The sequence below is a fragment of the Elephantulus edwardii genome, unplaced genomic scaffold, assembly GCF_000299155.1.
Source record: "Elephantulus edwardii isolate Elephantulus edwardi_28Jun2011 unplaced genomic scaffold, EleEdw1.0 scaffold00001, whole genome shotgun sequence".
Lineage (NCBI taxonomy): Eukaryota > Metazoa > Chordata > Mammalia > Macroscelidea > Macroscelididae > Elephantulus > Elephantulus edwardii.
The window spans coordinates 11,473,796-11,493,664 of NW_006399751.1; the positions used below are offsets into that span (position 1 = coordinate 11,473,796).

A 19,869-nucleotide genomic window follows, 5' to 3' on the forward strand; every position below is an offset into this window, starting at 1 on the left:
TATTCAGAAGGAATCAGGAAACCCTGTGAGAGAGCAATGGGTTGTTTGGGGGTGGGATGTTTGGTTTTGGTTTTGGTTTTGGTTTTGGTTTTGTTGTTTTTCTTACCCCTGAAACATAGACATCGTAGCATGACTTCCTGAAACTTGCATGACACGTTGGTCATTCAAACTGAAATAATTGTTCTAGTTTTTATTTTTTAAATTACTGAATCTTTTATGTTATTCTCTGTGCATTAGTTTAAGAGTGTATATCTAAATGTCGTGATTAAGTATTCGCCCTTATTGCTACGGATATATTTGTATCACAAAATGGGATATGTAGTATGTGAAGGAAGGGACTGGTGTTAGAGTAAAGGGTGGTAGCTCTGAGGACCAGACGAAAACAAACAGCCTTTACCCTAGAGACAGGCTGACGTAGCTCTGGAGGGGTGTGTATGAGGATGGGAAGCTTCTCCCAACATGTTTCTATAATTGGCCCATTTTCCTGTCTTTGAAATGAGTATTGTGGTTGAAAGCAAAATAATTCCACAAAGATATTTACCTTTGTTTTATTGACTATGCAAAACATTTGAATGTGTACAACATAACATGTTAAGAATAGAAATTCCGGAAATACTGATTGTGCTCTAGGAGAACCTGTACACACACTATGAGGTGTAGTTGTTTGAATAGAGCAAGGGGGCTTATGTGTAGTATTAAAACAGGAAAGGGCTGTGCCAGGGCTGTATCTTTTGGTCTCTCTGCTGAGCGTGTAATCTAAAATGCTGGATTAGATGATGACTAACATAGTATCTGATTTGGAGGAGTGCTGTTAGAAACCTGTAATATCTAGAAACCACAACCTTGCTTGCTGAAAGCAAAGAAGGTGTGAAGCACTTACTGATGAAGATCAAATAGTCTTCTGTATAGATTACCCCTTAAAAAAAAAAAAGGCAGAAATCTTCACAACCGCACCAGTGAACACCATCATGATAAGCGGAGAAATATTGGATCGTCAAGACATCCATTTTGCTTGCATCAGTTCCAATGGAAACAGCAGTTAAGAAATGAAAGAACTTACTGAATTAGGCAAATATGCTGCAGAAGACCTCTCGAAAATATTAATGCGCAAAAATTTCATTTGGAAGACTGAGATGTGCCTAACGCAAGCTGGGGAATTTACATTCATCTCACGCGTATGTAAAACTGGGACAATGAATCAGGAAGACTGAAAAAGAAATGAATGCCTTTGTATGATGGTGCCAATCAAGGATATTGATTATGCCGTGGACGGCCAGAATAGCAAACACACTTGCTTTGCAACAAGGCCACCCAGAAGGTTTCTACAAAGTGTAAATGGTAAGACTTGTTCTGTGCACACGCACATGCAATCAGGAGAGAGCCTCGGGACTTGTAAAGTATGTGTGGATTCATTGACTGGAGGAAAAACAACATAAAATAAAAAGAAGAGCCTTAATTGCAGGATTGACACTGCTGAAGCAAATTCAAACAGAAATGATTGTGAGGACGGTACAGGCATAGACAGTGCTTTGTTGGTTGTACACAGGGTCATAGAGAGTCAGAACTGCCTGGAAGGTGCCTAATTATAAGAACAATGTGGTGATGATAGTATGCTCATTGAGTGCTCATTATGATAAAGCATTCAGCTTGTTTAATAAACCTGTGAACCATAATGGTTAGTTCACAAGACAGATTTTCATCAGAATCATGGATTGGGAAAGAATGACTTTAAATGACACTAAAAGAGTGGCTATGAGAGCCCTTTGTCTCCCTCTTCCTTCCTTGTCATTAGCCACTTACAGTGATAACATGAAAGTTTTTGGTTCTACTTACATGAGAACTTGATGCTTTTCTTCAAGAACAGAAAACTGCATTGAAACAGATGAGGGAGAGAACTGCTTAAAAGAGGTATATGACTAGATATTGTTGTTGTGACAGGAGTTCAGAATGAAGGTAGCATGGTGGAGTGGACTTGGGGGAAGGAATTGCATAACAATGAAAGAATCTATCTATCTATCTATCTATCTATCTATCTATCTATCTATCTATCTATTTTACTTTTCAAAAAGAAAAGCTAATGGCGGGAGAAAAGTACAACAATGAATGAATGGAAATCCAAAATCTCTATAAAAAAAGAAATAAAAAAAAGTTAAGTGTTATTGTTTCCATATAGATGATGATCATTTCAGAGGCTTTTAAGTCTGTCTGTATCTATCTATCTATCTATCTATCTATCTATCTATCTATCTATCTATCTATCTATCTATCTTCCTACCTATCTATCTGCCAGGTACTGTAATTGTATTGTATAAGCCCACTTTCTTTATAATCCACATTTTACAGATGAGAACAGAAAGGTCCAATATGCCTAATCCGAGGCCTAAGCCGTGCATTAGTTACTGACTGCAGTCTATTCTTTCGGCACATGGACTCTGGGCCTGGGCTCTTCATGATAATGGAACCCTACAGGAACCTGTCCTCCTGGGCTCTTTCGGGAGCCTAGGAATAAATAGCCAGACTCCTAGACCACGTGTTCAGGCAACAGAGGAGTTGATGGGAAAAGTGGATGATTAAAAATTTGTCCAAACATGTGTACAGAAGTTGGAGGCTTTATTCTTCAAAATTTATTGTCATATTAAATAAATCCTACAGATTTCCACTTTTTCTTTCAATATGTGACATTTAACATTTAGATAAGCTTAAGGTGATCAAAGCAGTGTATTCTAAAAACAAAACCAAAAGCAACAGTGTATTCTAAAATCAGAATAAAAAGTTAGATGTGTCCCTGTTCTTGGTTTGAAAAGCAGAGTGTATACTTATCCATTCACTAATCTGTCAGTGTTTACAGAGATTTGAGAGGCTCAGCATAGTGTCTGAAGACCAGTACTTGATATTAAATGTATATATGTATATATGTGTTTACAGAGATTTGAGAGGCTCAGCATAGTGTCTGAAGACCAGTACTTGATATTAAATCATGTCCCACAAAACCACTGCATTCATCTCCACAACAGTCCTGCTGGTCAAGTATGCCACCGTGTTTTATAGACAAATGAGTTGAGCCCTTCCTGTGACTGGTTTACACGTGTATTTTTAGATCCCATTAGTTGGTCCTCACTCTGTTTCTCCCTTTTCCTCTTCAGGTTGCTTTAAATGTCTTAGTTTCTAAGATCCCTTTAAAAGCTGGTTTTATAGGAACCTAACAGGAAGGAATTAAAATAAGCAAAAGGTCCATTTGTGCAGTGCTTGGCATACATTTGGTGTTTAATGTATGCATTTTGACAGGAATGCTGAATCAGTATTTGTAACTATTCTGCCGTCCCAGGAGCCTTGATTTTAAAGTCTAGTAGGTAATAGAATGTATGGAATTTCTACAGAGGTGGTGAAGAGTTTATCCAAATAGCTGAGCTAGACTTTAAGCTGAATTTTGCACGAAACCATTTGCTCCCTGTCTAGTTCCTTCCATTGTGTAACCTCGTAATATTGTGACATCTTTCCTTCTGATCTCACTAAAGGCCTGTATTTATAGCATATTTTATAAATTCTTATGACTCACCCCATAAAGTCTGTCATAAACTGGAACTTTAAAAATGAGAGATATTCTGCGTCTGTTAAGACTTGGAGAAGTTAAATAACTCTCAAGCGTTTTTCCACGTTTCTGTGATTTATAAACCATTAAGAAAGGAGCAGTTACTGTATTTCTAATAATAAACTTATGAAGGTCCCATGTAATGAACGATGATGATGGTAGCAAAGATCTCACGTCATTGGCAATGGTTACAACAGCCAAGCACATATTTCAGCATGTCCTCGGTGCCAAAGACAGAGAGGTGTATATTATATATTATTTTTAGAGAATAAACAAAATCAAGGGTTTTTTGTTTGTTTGTTTTTTGGGTTTTGTTTTTTTTTTTTATATTCTATTTTTAAGCACCATAACTGCTCCTGGGAGATAGGTTATTGTTCATTGCCACTAAGTCAGAACCAACTCATTGTTGATCCTCCCGTAATTTTCAGAGGCTGTAAATTACATGGGAAAGGATTGCCCCTCTTTCTCCATCTGAGCAGCTGCTGGATTTGATCCCCTTGCCTTTGGGTTGGCAGCACAACTCCTTACCTCTAGTCCATATACCTCGCATTTTCCCAGTGAAGAAAAATTACCAATTATCCCTCGCATTTTCCCAGTGAAGAAAAATTACCAATTATCCTAGAAACAGCTAGAAATAGATGGCAGGTTTAGAATTTGCTCCAAATTTGAGATATGCATCCCACTGATTTGAAAAGGGATTAAATAAACAACAACAGTTTTTTAAATGCCAGTTTCCAAAATCCTGCTGCTATTTTCATTGCTTCCTTTTTGGCCAGAAGTTCTAGACAATTACTGGACAGTAACCAAATAACACTCGTGTGTGGTTCCAACTTGAGGTCCATCAGTATCAGTGATTAAAATGACTCTCATTTGTTGTGGCCTCTGGGATGTTGATGTAAGTGTGTGTGAAATATCAGCAATGAGAGAATAAGATTGCCACAGCCGAGCACATCCTGTGAATTTTATTTACGAATATGATTCTAAAAGTGATAATTAATCCTCTGGACATTTCTTTGCTCTTTTGAGAGTCAGCATGCACATGGTATGGGGATCAAAGTATGTCTATTCAGTTAAACTTGGAATCTCATTGATCTTATCAAACATCTCTGTTCCCTAAGAAAATAACTTTTGGGATTTTTTTTTCCATACAAAATATTGTAATGTTTTGGGGTAAACAATTGATCATGCTTGGGACTTTGTTGCAAGCACTATTAACACATATCACCTCTGGGTTCTAACGTCCTTTTTGAATTTCTAATCATTGTGAGAAGGGAGAGGTTATGCACTTACAGTTATATATGTGCAAGCAAATGTCTAAATCTACTTTGCAAATAAGTTGTTACAAAAGCAGGCCTTGTAATTTAATATTACTAGGGTTTTTGGATGAGGATGTGCATTCCATTTCTGTTAAGAAATAAATAGCTGAAAAGAGATGCAGTAGATACTATTCTTAGTCTAGCACTGTCTCAACCGGAGATATAAACAGGAGCCCGCGCATCCCTATACGTACATATATACATGGACACTCAATGTTTAGGAAGAAATATACTAAAATACTTGCCATATATAAAATTAAAGGCAGAGAATTATAGGCAATTACTTTTTTATTTATCTAATTGACAATCTTGGCACCAGCAGCCAGGATATTAAAAGACGTATTGCATTGAGAAAGTCTGCTGTTAGAGACCTCTCTAAAGTACTGAAGAGCCATGATGTCAGTCAGGAGACTAAGATGTGTATGATACAGGCCATGGTCTTTGCCATCACTTGTTATGCATCAGAAAGTTGAACAATGACTAGGGATGACAGAAGGAGAATTGATGCTTCTGAGCAGTGGTGCTGGAGAAGAGTATTGAATATACAGTGGACTGCTAAGAGAATGAACAGGTTTGTCCTGGGGAGGACAAAGACTGGACGCGAGGGTTCTAAAGCTTCGTCTGACATATTTTGGACATGTTGCCCGGAGAGACCAGTTCTTGGAGAGGGACATCATGCTTGGTAGGGTGGAGGGACAGTGCAGGAGGGGAAGACCCTCGATGAGATGGATTGATTCAGTGACTAGGTTAATGGGGGTGGGTGTGTCGGAGACAGTGAGATTGGCACAGGATAGAGCAGGATTTAGGGCTGTTGTATATAGGGTCACAGGCGACTCAACAGCACATAACAGCAATAACAATAATGTAAAGAGAAAATATACTAGGTACACCTCCTGAAAACATGACCAAATAAGCAAAATAAACTCTCACCATCCCTGCCTCTGAAAATTACTATGCTTATGTACTCCAAGACAGATTTGTTTATTCTTTTGATAATCCCTGCGATATTCAATACTCTTTGCCAACACCACAATTCAAAGGCATCAGTTCTTCAGTATTTATTTCTTATTTATTTTCCCACTTTCTTATTCATTGCCCAAATGCCATGGCCTGCGTCAGATGTATCTTAGTCTTTAAACTGACGTTTTGTTCTTGAGAACTTCAAAGAGGTCCTCGATAGCAAATTTACCCAGTGCAGTATGTCTTTTGATTTCTTGACCACAGCTTCCATTAAGTATTAATTGTGGATCTGAGTAAAATGTAGCTTTAGGCACCTGGCAAGTCTGGTGATCAACATTAAGACAAACAATCTCACTGCAGAAACTTACTGTAGTCAAGTCGAATCCATCTCATAGGTTCCTTCCATTGGATTTCCAAAGAGAAGAAGCTGCCCAGCTTTCTTTGGGTGGATTCAAATCACTAGTGATGCAAAGCCCTTTGGTTATGAGTGCCACGTGCTACTATGTCATCAGAGATTTGGTGGTAAACAGTAGACATACTTATAATATCATCTTAGGAATGTGCTCCAATGTACAGTCAACCATGGGAGACCAAAAGGGTAGGAAAAGTGCCTCAGTCTACAGCCCGGGAGGCAAAGAGAGGCAGGAAAGAAGGATGAATGGAAATGAGGGACCCAGGGAGGAAATGGGAAGGGAACATTAGAGGGCTAGCAAGCCGTGCCATGAAAACAAAATGTGCATACGTTATTGTATGGAAATGAATTTGCTCTGTAAAACTTCCAAACTGCAATAAAAAGTTTAAAGTACAGCCAAATGCAAAGCCCATAAATGTTGCTGAGCCAAATATAAGTTTAGCAAAATACGTTATTTCCTTGAGCTTCCATAAATAGCGTGCTTCCTAGTACATCCTGTTTGGGGCTTGAGTTTGTTGTTTTAGATGGTATTTGCTGGTGACTGCTAATTGTCATAAGCTGTCCAATAAAAGTGATGGATTGTCCAATTAACTCTTCATCAGCATCCGTTTTTGAAACTGCTACCCATTGAAACTGATGGCAGTTTATGACCTCCATGTTGCATATGTAGCTAATTACTCCTTGGACAATAATTATTAAGTTTCTTGTGCCCCATTCAGTCATTCTGTTTTACAGATTATGATGCCACTGTGTTCCCTAGTTCATTGTACTTCGCAACTATGGCTCTCCAAGGATTACTAAAGGTCTGCTGTGGAAAGGATAGATCATATAAACATTGACAGAGATTACAAATATATCTGTTTTGTAGGTTCTCCATTGACCGACACACTGACCTGGAGAGACAATTCAACATTAATGCAGATGATGGGAAGATAACGCTGGCGACACCACTTGACAGAGAATTAAGTGTCTGGCACAACATAACAATCATTGCTACAGAAATTAGTAAGTGTCTGGATTGCTCATGTCTTCCTTGTGAAGTTGGATTTCATTTCCGACAGGTGATCACCTGGTAAATGGCCCTTGTTCCTGTAGCTGTCTTGCCTTAAAGACTTCTTTTATTGTTCCCAAGGAGCCTAGATAGAATCATCTCTACATGAATAACGTAAACGCTGGTAAATTGCCAGACAGATGCAATGTAAGAAAAGAAACCTGTTGACATCTTAAATAGAAGGTCTGGTTCTACGAATCACAGCGTACACCTAAAAAGGAACAGTAAAAGCCATTAAAATAATCTTTAAAAAATAATCTTTTCAATACTAAAAATATAGGAGGAGAATTAATAGATAAGGTAGTTGTATGGGCCGTCCAGTTGCTTGCTACTCATAGTGACCCCTTGTACAAGAGCCCTAAACCCTACTCTATGCTGTGCCAATCTCACTGTCTCTGACACACCTACTCCCATTACCCCAGTCACTGAATCGATCCATCTCATCGAGGGTCTTCCTCTCCTGTGCTGTCCCTCCACCCTCCCAAGCATGATGTCCCTCTCCAAGGACTGATCCCTTCTTGCACCATGCCCAAAGTATGTCAGACGAAGCTTCAGAATCCTTGCCTCTAAGGAACAGCCCAGTTTCACCCTCGTCAGGAGAGGCTATGAAAAATAGAATTAAAGAAACTCACATTGTAATGAAATCAGTAAGAAACTACAATATATAAGTGGTTTCTCATTTATGTACACATAGGAAAGTCCACTTGAAAAAATATTGAGGGTAACATCATACTATCTTTAAATATTATTTTGCACACGTAAGATTATGGATGATTTTTGCTTTGTAGCATTGAATGTATTTTAACACTAAATAATCACCAATTCTTTAAATGATAGCTTCAGTATTTTTAAAAAAATTCGCTAGTTATATGTAAAAATGTTAGCTTTTTTTTCCAGGGAGTGGATCTCAGGATTATTAAATAGCACGTGTTGGTTCTTCTGCCAGTTTTTAATGAGCATGGCTCCTTTGATTGCACTTAATGACATTACTATTGAATCTCTAAACAATATCTCCATGGTAAAATTCCCTGCTATACTGTCTTTGAAAATATATACTTTGCCTCACAGATAAGTTTTTATTATACAAGAATGTGAATAGTAGTAGTCTTTTTTATTTTTAAAGAAAATATATTTTGCATATTATGCAAATATCTTCCTTCCATTAAGACCGTGATGGAGCCTTCAAAATTAGAAATTATAAGGAAAAGAAATTGTAGAAGGTGATGGAGTACAGAGAATCTGAATAAGGAAAAAAAAATAACATTAAGAAAGGCTCCCAAACAAGCATTCAGCATATAGGGAGTCTTGAGGGAGGGGGGACATTACAGGATATAATCCCTTAAGTTGGTAAATGTTCTCTGGTTGCTAATATGTGACCTGAGGAACAATCTCTAAAATACACAATTCATTCTCTTTGTGAGAAGAAGAGTAATCTAGGGCTCAAGAAAAGCACAACTTTTCCTTGTTCTGAGAAGGAAGGAAAATACTTCTCATCGAGCCTCATAAAAAAGAACACAGTGTAAGAGGCTGAAGTGACAAGCAAGCAGAATGTCTGTTTCTTCTGTCAACCTCTAGCGCAGGAAATGAGCACAGCCAAGTGAAGTGAAGTTTCCGTTCTCCCAAACTCTGGGTCTGAGTAGACACAGAGCCTTGAAAAGCATAATGTGCTTTGTTTGTTGTTTTGTTGTGTTCGGGTTTTTCTTCACCCCCCCTCCCCCTTAGAATGCTATTCTCTTTGCTAGTTTATTTCTCTGACTGCATCTTTTCTCTGAAAAATGCAGGGGGAAAAGCCAGCAAAGCATGTCTCTTGGAAGTTTGATTTCTTAGAAGAGCTAACCCCAAGTAGAGAGTTAAATCATGAAACACATTGTAATCGGGTCAATTCCAATTTATAGCGATAGAGTGGAACTTCTCATTGTGGTCCCCAAGCCTGTAATTGTTGTAGAAGTGGAGTGCCATTTCTTTTTCCCATGTAGCAGTTGATGGTTTAGAACCACTGACGTCAGCACTTAGGCATAGGTGAAAGAATAGAAACATGAAACTCTCATCGTTTACACTGTTGGTGCTCTCTCCTTAGACCACTGAAGGAAACTTGATTTGCTTAATGTTTCATATAGAAAACATTAGGAGCAGTGGTGCAAAACAAATTTTGTTTACATGTATGTGGGCAAAACACTATTTTTAAGACAATTTTCTTGTTGTTGTTGTTACGTGCCATTGAGTCGCTTGCGACTCATAGCGACCCTATGTACAACAGCCCTAACCCCTGCTCTATCCTGTGTTAATCTCACTGCCTCTGACACACTCATCCCGATTACCCCAGTCACTAAATCAGTCCACCTCAGAAAGGTTCTTCCCCTTCTGCATTGTTTCTCCACCCTCCCAAGCATGATGTCCCTCTCCAAGGACCTGTCCTTCCTTATAACATGTCCAAAGTATGTCAGACGTAGCCCCAAAATCCTTGCCTCCAAGAATATATTGACAAAAACCTAGTTGACCTAGCTTTGAGCTTTGTCACTTCTTTTTGAGAAGGATGTCTGCATGTAAGAGCCATCTATTTTAAAAAAGAATAAAAGAATTTTAAAGAATAAAGAAAGTGTTGAGCATACACACATGCCTTAAAAAACACTTATGGGGTGTCTTAGTTGCTGCTATAACATAAATGTAACATTTATGAACAGAAATGGGCCCCTTTACTGCACAGGAGGCTAGAAATATGGATTCAGGGCACCAGTGTGACAGGAAAAGGCTTTACCCCGTTGGCGAGTTATGAGAGAAGTCCTTGTTCATCTTGGTCTGAATCTAGGAAGTTCACAGCATGAGAATCATGGAGCTTAAAATGAGCTTCCTCACTGCTGGCTCTTCTCTTTTGGTTACACCAGGTCCCCCTCTCCCTAATTGCTTCTCTCTCCTTTTGTTTCTTGTAAGATAAAATGCAATGCAGCTCATGCCCCATGTCACGATAGATCAGTGCTCGGACCTGACTAAGTCTGATTCATTCCCACCCTAATCACCTACTGTCAGTTCCGAGTTGATCACTCAGATCACATCATGAGGGATATTAGTCATTACATAACTCCACCTGGCATCTGTTGATAAACCACTGAGAATTACGGCCCAGCCGAGCTATCATATGTAACGGAAATCGCAGATAGAGGAACAGACACACACACAAAAGCAAACCCAGATGCTTTAGGAAAATGAGCTAGAGTAAAAGGATACTACGCCCAGTCATGGAAGACATTTACTCATTAATTGAATAAATAAGTCATTACCACAGTTCTGTTTGCTTAATGAATAAGGAGTTGCACTGCCAATCCAAAGTCAGGCAGTTTGAAGTCACCACCTAGTCCAAGGGAGAAACATGGGCAATCTCCTCCCATGCACTTAATACCTGAAAACCCACTGGAGGGTCAGCCTGGAATTGGTTTAAACTGACAGCAATGAGAGAGAGACAATTTGTCAGGCACTCTTTTAGTTATTGGAAATATTGTTGTTGTTTGGTGCCATTGAGTCAAGTATAACTCATGGTAGCCCTGTGCACAGCAGATCTGAACCTTGTCCTAACCTGACCTGGCACCCCCGAGCCCAATGCAGCAGTCATTCCATGTCAATCAGTCTGGTCAAAGGCCTTGCTCTCTTTTGCTGATTCTTTATCTTTCCAAGCAAAATGTCCCTGTCCTCAAAATAACCTCTCCTAGCAACATCCCAAAGTATGTGAGACAAAGCTTTATCATATTTCCCACCAAGGAGTACTCTGGCTGTGCTTTCTACAAGACATATTGGCAGTCCATGAGACACTGAATACTCTTCTCCAACATCACAGCTGAAAATACTGTTGGAGATCATTTAAAAAATGGCTGGAACAGTATATAGATAGGGAAATGGCAGAAATTCAAGCAGGAGTTAGAAGAGGCTATGACACCAGGAATATCATTGTTGGCACTAGACAAATCCTGGCTGAAAGCAAAGAATGCCAGGAGAATGTCTATATTATGCTTTATTGATTATGCATATACATTTGACTGTGTGGATCATAACAGGTTATGGTTTAACTTAAGAACTTTAAGAACAATGGGAATCGCAGAACACTTGTTTTGTGCTCATTAGAAACCTCGACCTAGACCAAGAGACTGTTGGGTGAACAGAACAAGGGAACACTACATGGCTTAACTGGAGAAAGAGGTGCGTCAGGGTTGTATCCTCTCTCCATACCTAGCCAATGTATATGTTGAGCTAATTATTTGAGAAGCTGGACTATGTGAAGAAGAGTGTGGCAGTAGGATTGAAGAAAGTCTTGTCAGTAACTTATGCAGATTGCACACACAACCTTGCTTGCTGAAAGTGAGGAGGCTTTGCTGCAAAAGATCAAAGAATACAGTGTTCAATATGGATTGCATCTCACTGTCAAGAAAACAAAAATTCTTACCACTGGACTGATAGGCAATATCACAGTGGATGAAGAAAACATTGAAGTTGTCAACAATTTCATCTTACTTGGATCCACAATCAACAATCTTGGTACCAGCTGTCAGGAAATCAGAAGACGTATTACACTGGGAAAGTCTGCAACCAGGGACCTCTCCAAATTATTGAGGAGCAATAGTGTCATTTTGAGGACTAAGGTGAATCTGATTCAGGCCATAGTTTTCCTGACCACTTGCTATGCATCTGAGAGCTGGACAATGAATAAGGTTGACAGAAGAAGTGAAGCCTTTGAGCTGTAACGTTGGAGAAGAGTACTGGGAATATAATGGTGAGCCAAAGAGGTATGCATTTGTGTCATCTAAATTTCCTTCCAATGGCACTTGGAGGTACCTGGATATGAAGGGAATTAGAATATTCTGAACTATCCACAGCATATTAAAAAAAGGAAATAATCCATATTCAAATTATAAGCTATTCTTTGTCAATGATGTGAAAAACAATGATTACGAACCTTCTTCAGGGAGTGTAAAAAGTGCCACAGAAAAAGATGAAACAGTGAAAACTTTTTATGTACCAGAAAGAAAATAAACACCTCTAATTATAGATAGGTGGCATAGTGAACTAACTAAACTACTTGTTGCGCACCTCCCTGAAAGGTCAGTGGTTCAGATTTCCCCGCTGCTTCGTGGTAGATGAGCAGCCTCCTCCCATAAGCATTAATAACCTTGGAGCCCAGTGGAGGGTTGCTGTGTGTCAGCACTGAGTCAATAAAAGAAAATCAAAATAGGAAAAAAATATGGCAATATACTGAAGAGCAATGGTGTCTCTCTGGAGACTAAGGTGCGTCTGATACAGGCCATGGTCTTTGCTAGCACTTGTTATGCATCAGAGAGTTGGACAATGACTAAGGAAGGAGAATTGATGCCTTTGAGCTGTGGAGCTGGAGAAGAGTATTGAGGGTACCATGGACTGCTAGGAGAACAAACAGAATCATCCTGGAAAGGGTTAAAACGGGTGGCTCCTTGGAGGCAAGGACTCTGAGACTCCGTCTAGCATACTTTGGACATGTTATAAGGAGAGACCAGTCCTTGGAGAGGGACATCATGCTTGGGAGGGTGGATGGACAGTGCAGGAGGGGAAGGCCCTCTAGGAGGTTGATTGATTCAGAGACTGGGGTAATCGAGATGGGTGTGTCAGAGACAGTGTGATTGGCACAGGACAGAGCAGAGTTTAGGGCTGTTGTACATAGGGTCGCTATGAGTCGCAAGCGACTCGACTGCACATAACAACAACAGAATCTTTATGGCTTCCGAGAAGTAATTTAAATTTGTTTCAGCTTCAGGTTTTCGGGTGGCTACAGAAAGGGGATAAACACGCGCCATGGCTCTGCTTAGGTGACTACGTTACAGTTGGTTATAAACCTTACAGAATCTAAATGATGTCTCCTAAGCTCCTTCTTTCACCATGAAACAGCAAGTAAGTTTAAACCACTGACTTTTTGGTTAGCACGTCGGTCGGTGCTTAATCACTGCGCCACTAAGTTTCCTTTAAGATCAAAAATCTCAACCACAATTAAGAATGTCTCACTCTTAATGTGTAGTTATTTTTACTCAGTACTTGAGAACTAAGCAAATGTCATATGCATGTTTAAATCAGGTAACAAACTGATTTCAGTTTAGACATCCCATGAAATGTGGAAATAAATTCACACATCAATTTTATTCTTGAGTTTGAGAATATGACTTTCCTCATTCAAGCAAGAATGAGAGTTCAGACACTGTTAATGTTTAACAGTCACATAAAAACTAGGTTGTGCAAAAATCTAAAAAGATCAAATATTCAATTACCCATCCTTGTAAGTCACTAACTGAAGAAGAAATAATAAGATCACAGAGACTTTCCGAAAAATCAGAATTACTATGAAAATGGCTCACAAACTTGTTTTTACCGAGTTTGATTATTTAGCCCATCACATGATATTCATCTTTGAAAGCCACAAAGTCTTGGGGAAAAAATATTAACAGGAACTTTATTGTATTTGGACAAAATGAATATTTAAATCCACTTAGGATAACAGAACCCCATAGAGGGAGCATCTAATAAAGAAATATTCATTCCAGAGAGAACAATTTAAAATTACTCTCAGAACACATCTATCCCCAAGAAGATTTAAACAAATGAAATTATGCTAAAAAATGGATTTTAGAGAAGTCCATCTGTTATCTCTTAATGAGAATGGAGATGCCATTCTTTACCCTCTCGTGTCAGATTCACTTAAGCGAGGCTGAGATTCTTCATGGTGTCTATAACTCAGATCCTTCAGCAACAGATCTACATTGGCATCACAATCCAAGAGCACATAGCATTATTTGAGCTGGCCGTTAGATACCCATGTGCTAACGAGCCATTCCGCTTATATTGCGCATCTCTGAGAAAGTAGCAACTTCATCCCCAAGACTACTACTATGCTTGGCTGCTGTCTACCGTAGTGACAAAGACTGAACGCAGCTTAACTGGCCAACAATGAGTTTTGTGAAAAAGAAGACTGTAAACACGACAGTTCATCTAGTCTTCATAGTACTCTTTGAAAGAAGATAGTTCTGTTACATGAATTATTCAAATTAGAAGACTCACCTCCAGATCAAGTGACATGACTACATTTCTGTAAAGCGTAAGAATTTGGAGAGTTGGGGCAGGGTGGGGACGCCTACACTTTTATCAAAGCTTATGTGTTCTTCAACTTAGTGTACAAAAGAGATCTCACTTAGGTCTTCATTTTCCTACTTAATCATTTTTTTTCTTTTCTTAAAAGAACGTTTTCTTAACAACAACAACAACAAGAAGAACGTTTTCTTTTGAAGTAATAGACTTATAGCTAAGTCGTAAAGATAGTACAGCAAGTTCCTGTAGACCCCTCACCCAGTTTCCCTCAATGTTGACGTCTCACAGAATGAAATTCAAAACTAGATGCTTCATTATTTTAGGAAAAGAAGTGATTTATATGCAAACAGAAAGCAGAGAAGAGAATGAGGTGGAGGGTGGAGCCAACATGCTTTAGATCAAGTGCTTCTCAGGCCTACAACTCAGGGTATGACTATTCCTAGATCAGAAAAACAGACTGTTGGAACTTTTCAGACTGGTCTTCTCGTTCCAAGGTTCAAATAACTGAGAAAAGAAGAATAGACAGTAGAAGAGAATTTAGAGGATTATGTTTCTTAGGAGGGATGGCGAAAAAGAGGAAGACACTCAACCTGGTGGCTTGGCACAGTGGCTGCAGCAACGGGCTCAAGTGTGTCAGGGACTGTGAGGATGGCTCAGCGTAGGACAGGGCTCAGGTCTGTTGTTACAGGGTTGCTTAAGTTGTATTCGACTTGATGACACCTAACAACAACAACAACAACGTTTGTTGAAGGCCACCTTGTCAAACTCACCTGGGTGATTGTTTAAAAAAAAAAGCATACAGACTGGAAGATAAAAATATGCTTTCTGAACAAGACTGACTCGGTTAGAAGCTGAAGGGCGCGACTCTGGAATTCACTTTTGTACAAAGTTTCCTCACCTCTACTCCTCTTGCCCAGCAAATTAGATGGGCATTACAATTTGACAATGCTGGGAAGGAAGGGAGTTTTGTATTGCTTTGTTTCTGTTGGCTTGATTAGGTGAAATTTCACTGCGCTGAGATTTGAGTTAAGGCTTGTCAGATGATGCACAGAATCCCTTTAGGTCCAGAAGGATGGTAAGATCTTATTACCTAAGAAAATAACATGAGCAATAAGCCCAGCTGTAGGACAGATAAAGGATATTGGAGGACATGAGGGAATCAATTTGCCCAGTTTAGATGCTCGGCACTGGCATTTCTAGAGACATTGAATAGAAAATTTCGAGTTAAGGTTTACCTCTAGGAAAAAATGAAGACAGTATTACATCTCTTCCAGCCCCCCGTTTCTAATACCAATATCACCTCGACTATCTGCATTCTACCTCTTTCTTTCTCATCATTTTTGTCAGCATCCAGAGAAAACCTGAAGTGCATCCAGGTTGCTTTCCACTTTATCATATGTCCTGTTGTTTATCTCTTACCCCTCAAAGTTGTATGAGGACACACTATCATAATTTTCATTTTACAGATTCATAAACACAGACTTGCCTGACTACCTGCTTAACTACTGACTCTGTTAACACTCTTAAAGCGTCAGAATTAGAATCCAGGTTTTCCTGATGCCAAAATCAAGATACTTAACCTTGGAACAAATCCTAGCCCCTATCCTTTACTATGTTGTATGAAAAGCGAATAAAATTATAACCATAATTGACATAGCCAGAGCCTATGCATGGAATGGAATATTTATTCCGTGCATATTTTCAAATGAAAAGGAAATACAAGACATACTTAGTCTCAAGAGGGTTTATACAGAAAGAAGAGAAGAAGTGTCATATCTTGTGTCTTAGGTGGAACAGTGGTCAATCACTTACATGAAGCTATTTTTCTGAACATAAAGAGTGGACAAATTTCTTTAACCGTTATGTTCTCCAGAATAGAGGGTTGAGGTGAACAAGCATCTTCAGTCTGTATCTCATTTTATCTCTTCCCCCATGTGCCCTCCAAACTCTCCTTCATTCTCTTTTCTTTCCCAATTCGTCAAGGAGTATTCTTTACTGTTAACATGTAGGATATAGTCAGGCTAGATGATGTGTCATTGAGTCAGTTTTTACTCTTAGAAACCACATGAGACAGAGCAGAATACCTTATAATGCTTCCCAGGCTGTATGTAACATGAAAATAGATCTTGGGGTCTTTTCTCCTATGGAGCCACTGGATGGTTTTGAAGTACTAAACTTTGAGTTAGTGGCCAGGCCCTTAACGTGGCACAGTTGCCACGAACAGTCCTTTAGATGATATTGTTGTTGTTGTTGTTGTTTTTGATTGCCTTCCTGTCGATCAATGAGTCATAGCGACCCTATGAACAAAAGGCTTGAAGTCTTTCTGTCACTATCGACATTTAGCAAAGTTCACAGTTTGCTGAGGCATGTTGTTTAGGACGTGGATGCCACTCCTGCTTCCAAAAATGATACTACTTTACGTATCTGTTTGTCCATGGTCAATTATGGAGACAGACTTTGGATTGAATTATGAAGGGTTGAGAATGTGACTTGGCAAAAGGCGTGGGTGCTGGTGATCTTGTGAAGAGCAAGTAAAGAGAACTCAGTGATATAAGGAGGGAAGGAGGGGAAAGCCTCCGATGCAATGTAAATGGAGCAAACAATTGGCAAGGTCAGAAAGCGCGCTATTGGTTACCTGAGAAAATTTCAAAGCAGGAAGCATATAATTGACCATTAAATGAATCTCTCTGAGGTAGTGAAAATGCACTTGCTCTGGCCCACTAGAGTGGGCCCCACACAATATTGCAAATGAAGCTTTCTACTAATGATGGTTAAGTCTCCTAGGGAAGACACTAGTTTGATAGTACTTAAGAAATGTTTCTTCCTGGCATGAGGCCCAGTTCCTAGAATAATTGCATTGTCCAATTCAGGCTACTTGGGGTCGGGGTGGGGAAGAAATCTTTATAGGCAGCACATTGTTTAGGGGAATCTTAAATTCTGGAATTGTGTAGAAACACCCAAACTTGTGGCCACATTTTTGCTATGTAGCCTTGAGTCCAGTGTCTCTTGTTTATGGTCTTTATTTCCTCATCTGTGAAGTGGGGCTAATAATTGATCTGTAAACTCCTGAGTATAAAAAACAGTTCAGGAAAATATGTTTGGAGTACCTCTCTTCACATAGATCCTATCATAGCGGTTAAGAAAACAAATCCAAGTGAGTTGACAAGTTGATTCTGATTTGTAAGAGTCCTTAGGAAGAGCTGGACTTACCCCTAAGGTTTCCAAGGCTGTAAACTTTACAGAAACAAATGAATACATTTTTCTCCTGCGGAGCAGCTGGGGAGTTCAAATTATTGACTTTTCTGCTAGTGGTCAAGTGCTTACCACTGTACCCCTGGGGATCTTCATCCTACGGACATTGTTGAAGCTGTTGCTTATGTTCGTATTAATACAGCCAAGCTGCTCATATACCTTCTCCGTTGTTTTCATTTGGTACCCTCTATTGGTCCAGCCTGCTTGGAACAATGACCTTGGTTCAGAGTGGAGATAAAGGCCTCATGCAAGCCCGCCTTTAGGATGATATTATGAGCAACAAGCCCTTCGTTCTCATCTAAAAAAACCTAAAGAAGGTTAGAAGGGGACCCTGTCCCTATGTACTGTTCTTTATAAGCCCACCTCCCCAAACTTCAACCAGACTCTTCTTTGCGGAAGGGAATTGGAGAAGTATAAACAGGAGAAAAGCTGCAAGTTCTCAAACCAACTATTTCACTCACGAGTGTTACCCCTCAGTGGAGGAGCTAGAAATAAAGTGGCTTATTTGGTTTCCTCTTTGTCTGTTCATTTATCCCAGATGAAGATGCTTGCTGTCACAAGGAAGGATGATCATCTCTAACATGCACATAAGTACATCTGAGACTTCTTCCTGGAATCTTTACTCTCTGAATACTGCATGCTCATTCGGAGTCAATTCTTTCAACGGCTTACTTATTTAGGAGAAATGAAAGGGAATAATATTTTTAATGAGCTGTCATGGATTTTTTAGAATTTCATCTTAACAATGCTTCATGCTAGCTCCTATTAAATCTATTAACCTTTAAAATGCTTGGAACAAAGTTGCCATCTAAGTTCTAATGGCAGCATGTGCTATTATTAATATCCTTTCCTAATACCTCAGTCTGGATCAGATTCTTCTACTGTACGTTCTCACACATCTATATTCTTTTTTGTTCGAATGATAGCTCAAAGCTTCCAAGCTTAGAATACAAACTTATTTGCTTGTATCTTTGCAGATACTTTTCTAGGGAAGAAGCAGATAAGAACCCCATTCTTATAAAACATTCTGTTATAGCTTTATAATTGAGCACATTTTATCCTGAGTCTGCCACAGTGCTTAGAACGTACCATAATGACCTGCTAAAAGAACGAATGAATAACTGAAATGATGAATGAATATCACTAGAGAGGACCCTGATGCGTTCTAAATGCAAACAGACACTATTAATTGAGCAGTGAAAAGTTCCCTTGCTTTATCGTATGTTACTCATTTCTTGGTGAAAGATCTCAAGCAGATGAGTATCCGCGCACTAGTGTTTTCTGGATTTTAAGATAATTCCCCCCACCCCCCACTCCCCACCCCCAGCATGTCTGTAGTTGAGACAAAGTGCAGACAGGACTGTGTTCTCCCTCTATGAAAACTGTGGTTCATTGACCGTACACACAGAAAAGCAATCCCACAGAGTATTAACCAATTTGGGGAGCCAGAGACCTTGGGAAAGATAGCAGCAAAGAGGAGAGGCCGGTCCCCACTCCTTTTCCCCAGAGAACCTGCTTTCTGACAGCAGAACGAAACTTTTTCTTGCTTTCTGAGAGCCTTGAGACAAGCCTTGAATAATGCCGGCCCACACTTCATTACCCACTCAGCCCGTTTATCATTTAATCTGATCTGTATTGAACACAGGGAAGCAGGTTACAAAGCAGCAAAGCCAAAAGAATGAAAATGCAGCACCTTTTCTGATTACAGGAATCCCTAATCCAAAGCTTAGGGATTGCACCTAAAAATAGGCACTGATTTCATCTGCATCCCTCCCCCTCCACACCTGGGATTTCACTACTGGATCAGGTGGCCCTTTAGGAAAATGGAAACCAAAACAAAATCAATACAGAATTGTGGTCAGGTGGATTCCAGAGCATGGCAGCCCCAGGTGCGTCAAAGTAGAACTTTGCCCCCTCAGGTTTTCCTTTCAATGGACATTTTTTCAGAAGTGGGTTACTGGCCTTGTCGGGGAGACCTATGAATGGAATGAATTTCCAACCTTGGAGTCTGCAGTTGACCTGCTAAAAACCAGGATCTCTTTAGGCAAATGGTAGCTATTTGAGCGATGATAATAAAGACCTTCTGTGTTCTCTAAAATGGATTGTATCCATCTTAACTTATGTATATTAGCCATATGATTTATTCGTTCCATCTGAAGATTTCTAGTCATAAGAAAAACTGAGCCTCTGTTAAAGATCT

At 39.5% G+C, this 19,869-nt stretch overlaps 1 protein-coding gene across 1 annotated transcript in view; it reads left to right on the plus strand.

The window, feature by feature from the left end:
* CDH8 (cadherin 8, type 2) overlaps positions 1-19,869 on the plus strand; it is a 451,012-nt gene that overhangs the window by 301,143 nt on the left and 130,000 nt on the right. Inside the window, exon 8 of the mRNA XM_006878719.1 lies at positions 7,146-7,282. Within this exon, the coding sequence (XP_006878781.1) occupies positions 7,146-7,282 (137 nt within the window). The remainder of the gene's footprint in view (positions 1-7,145; positions 7,283-19,869) is intronic.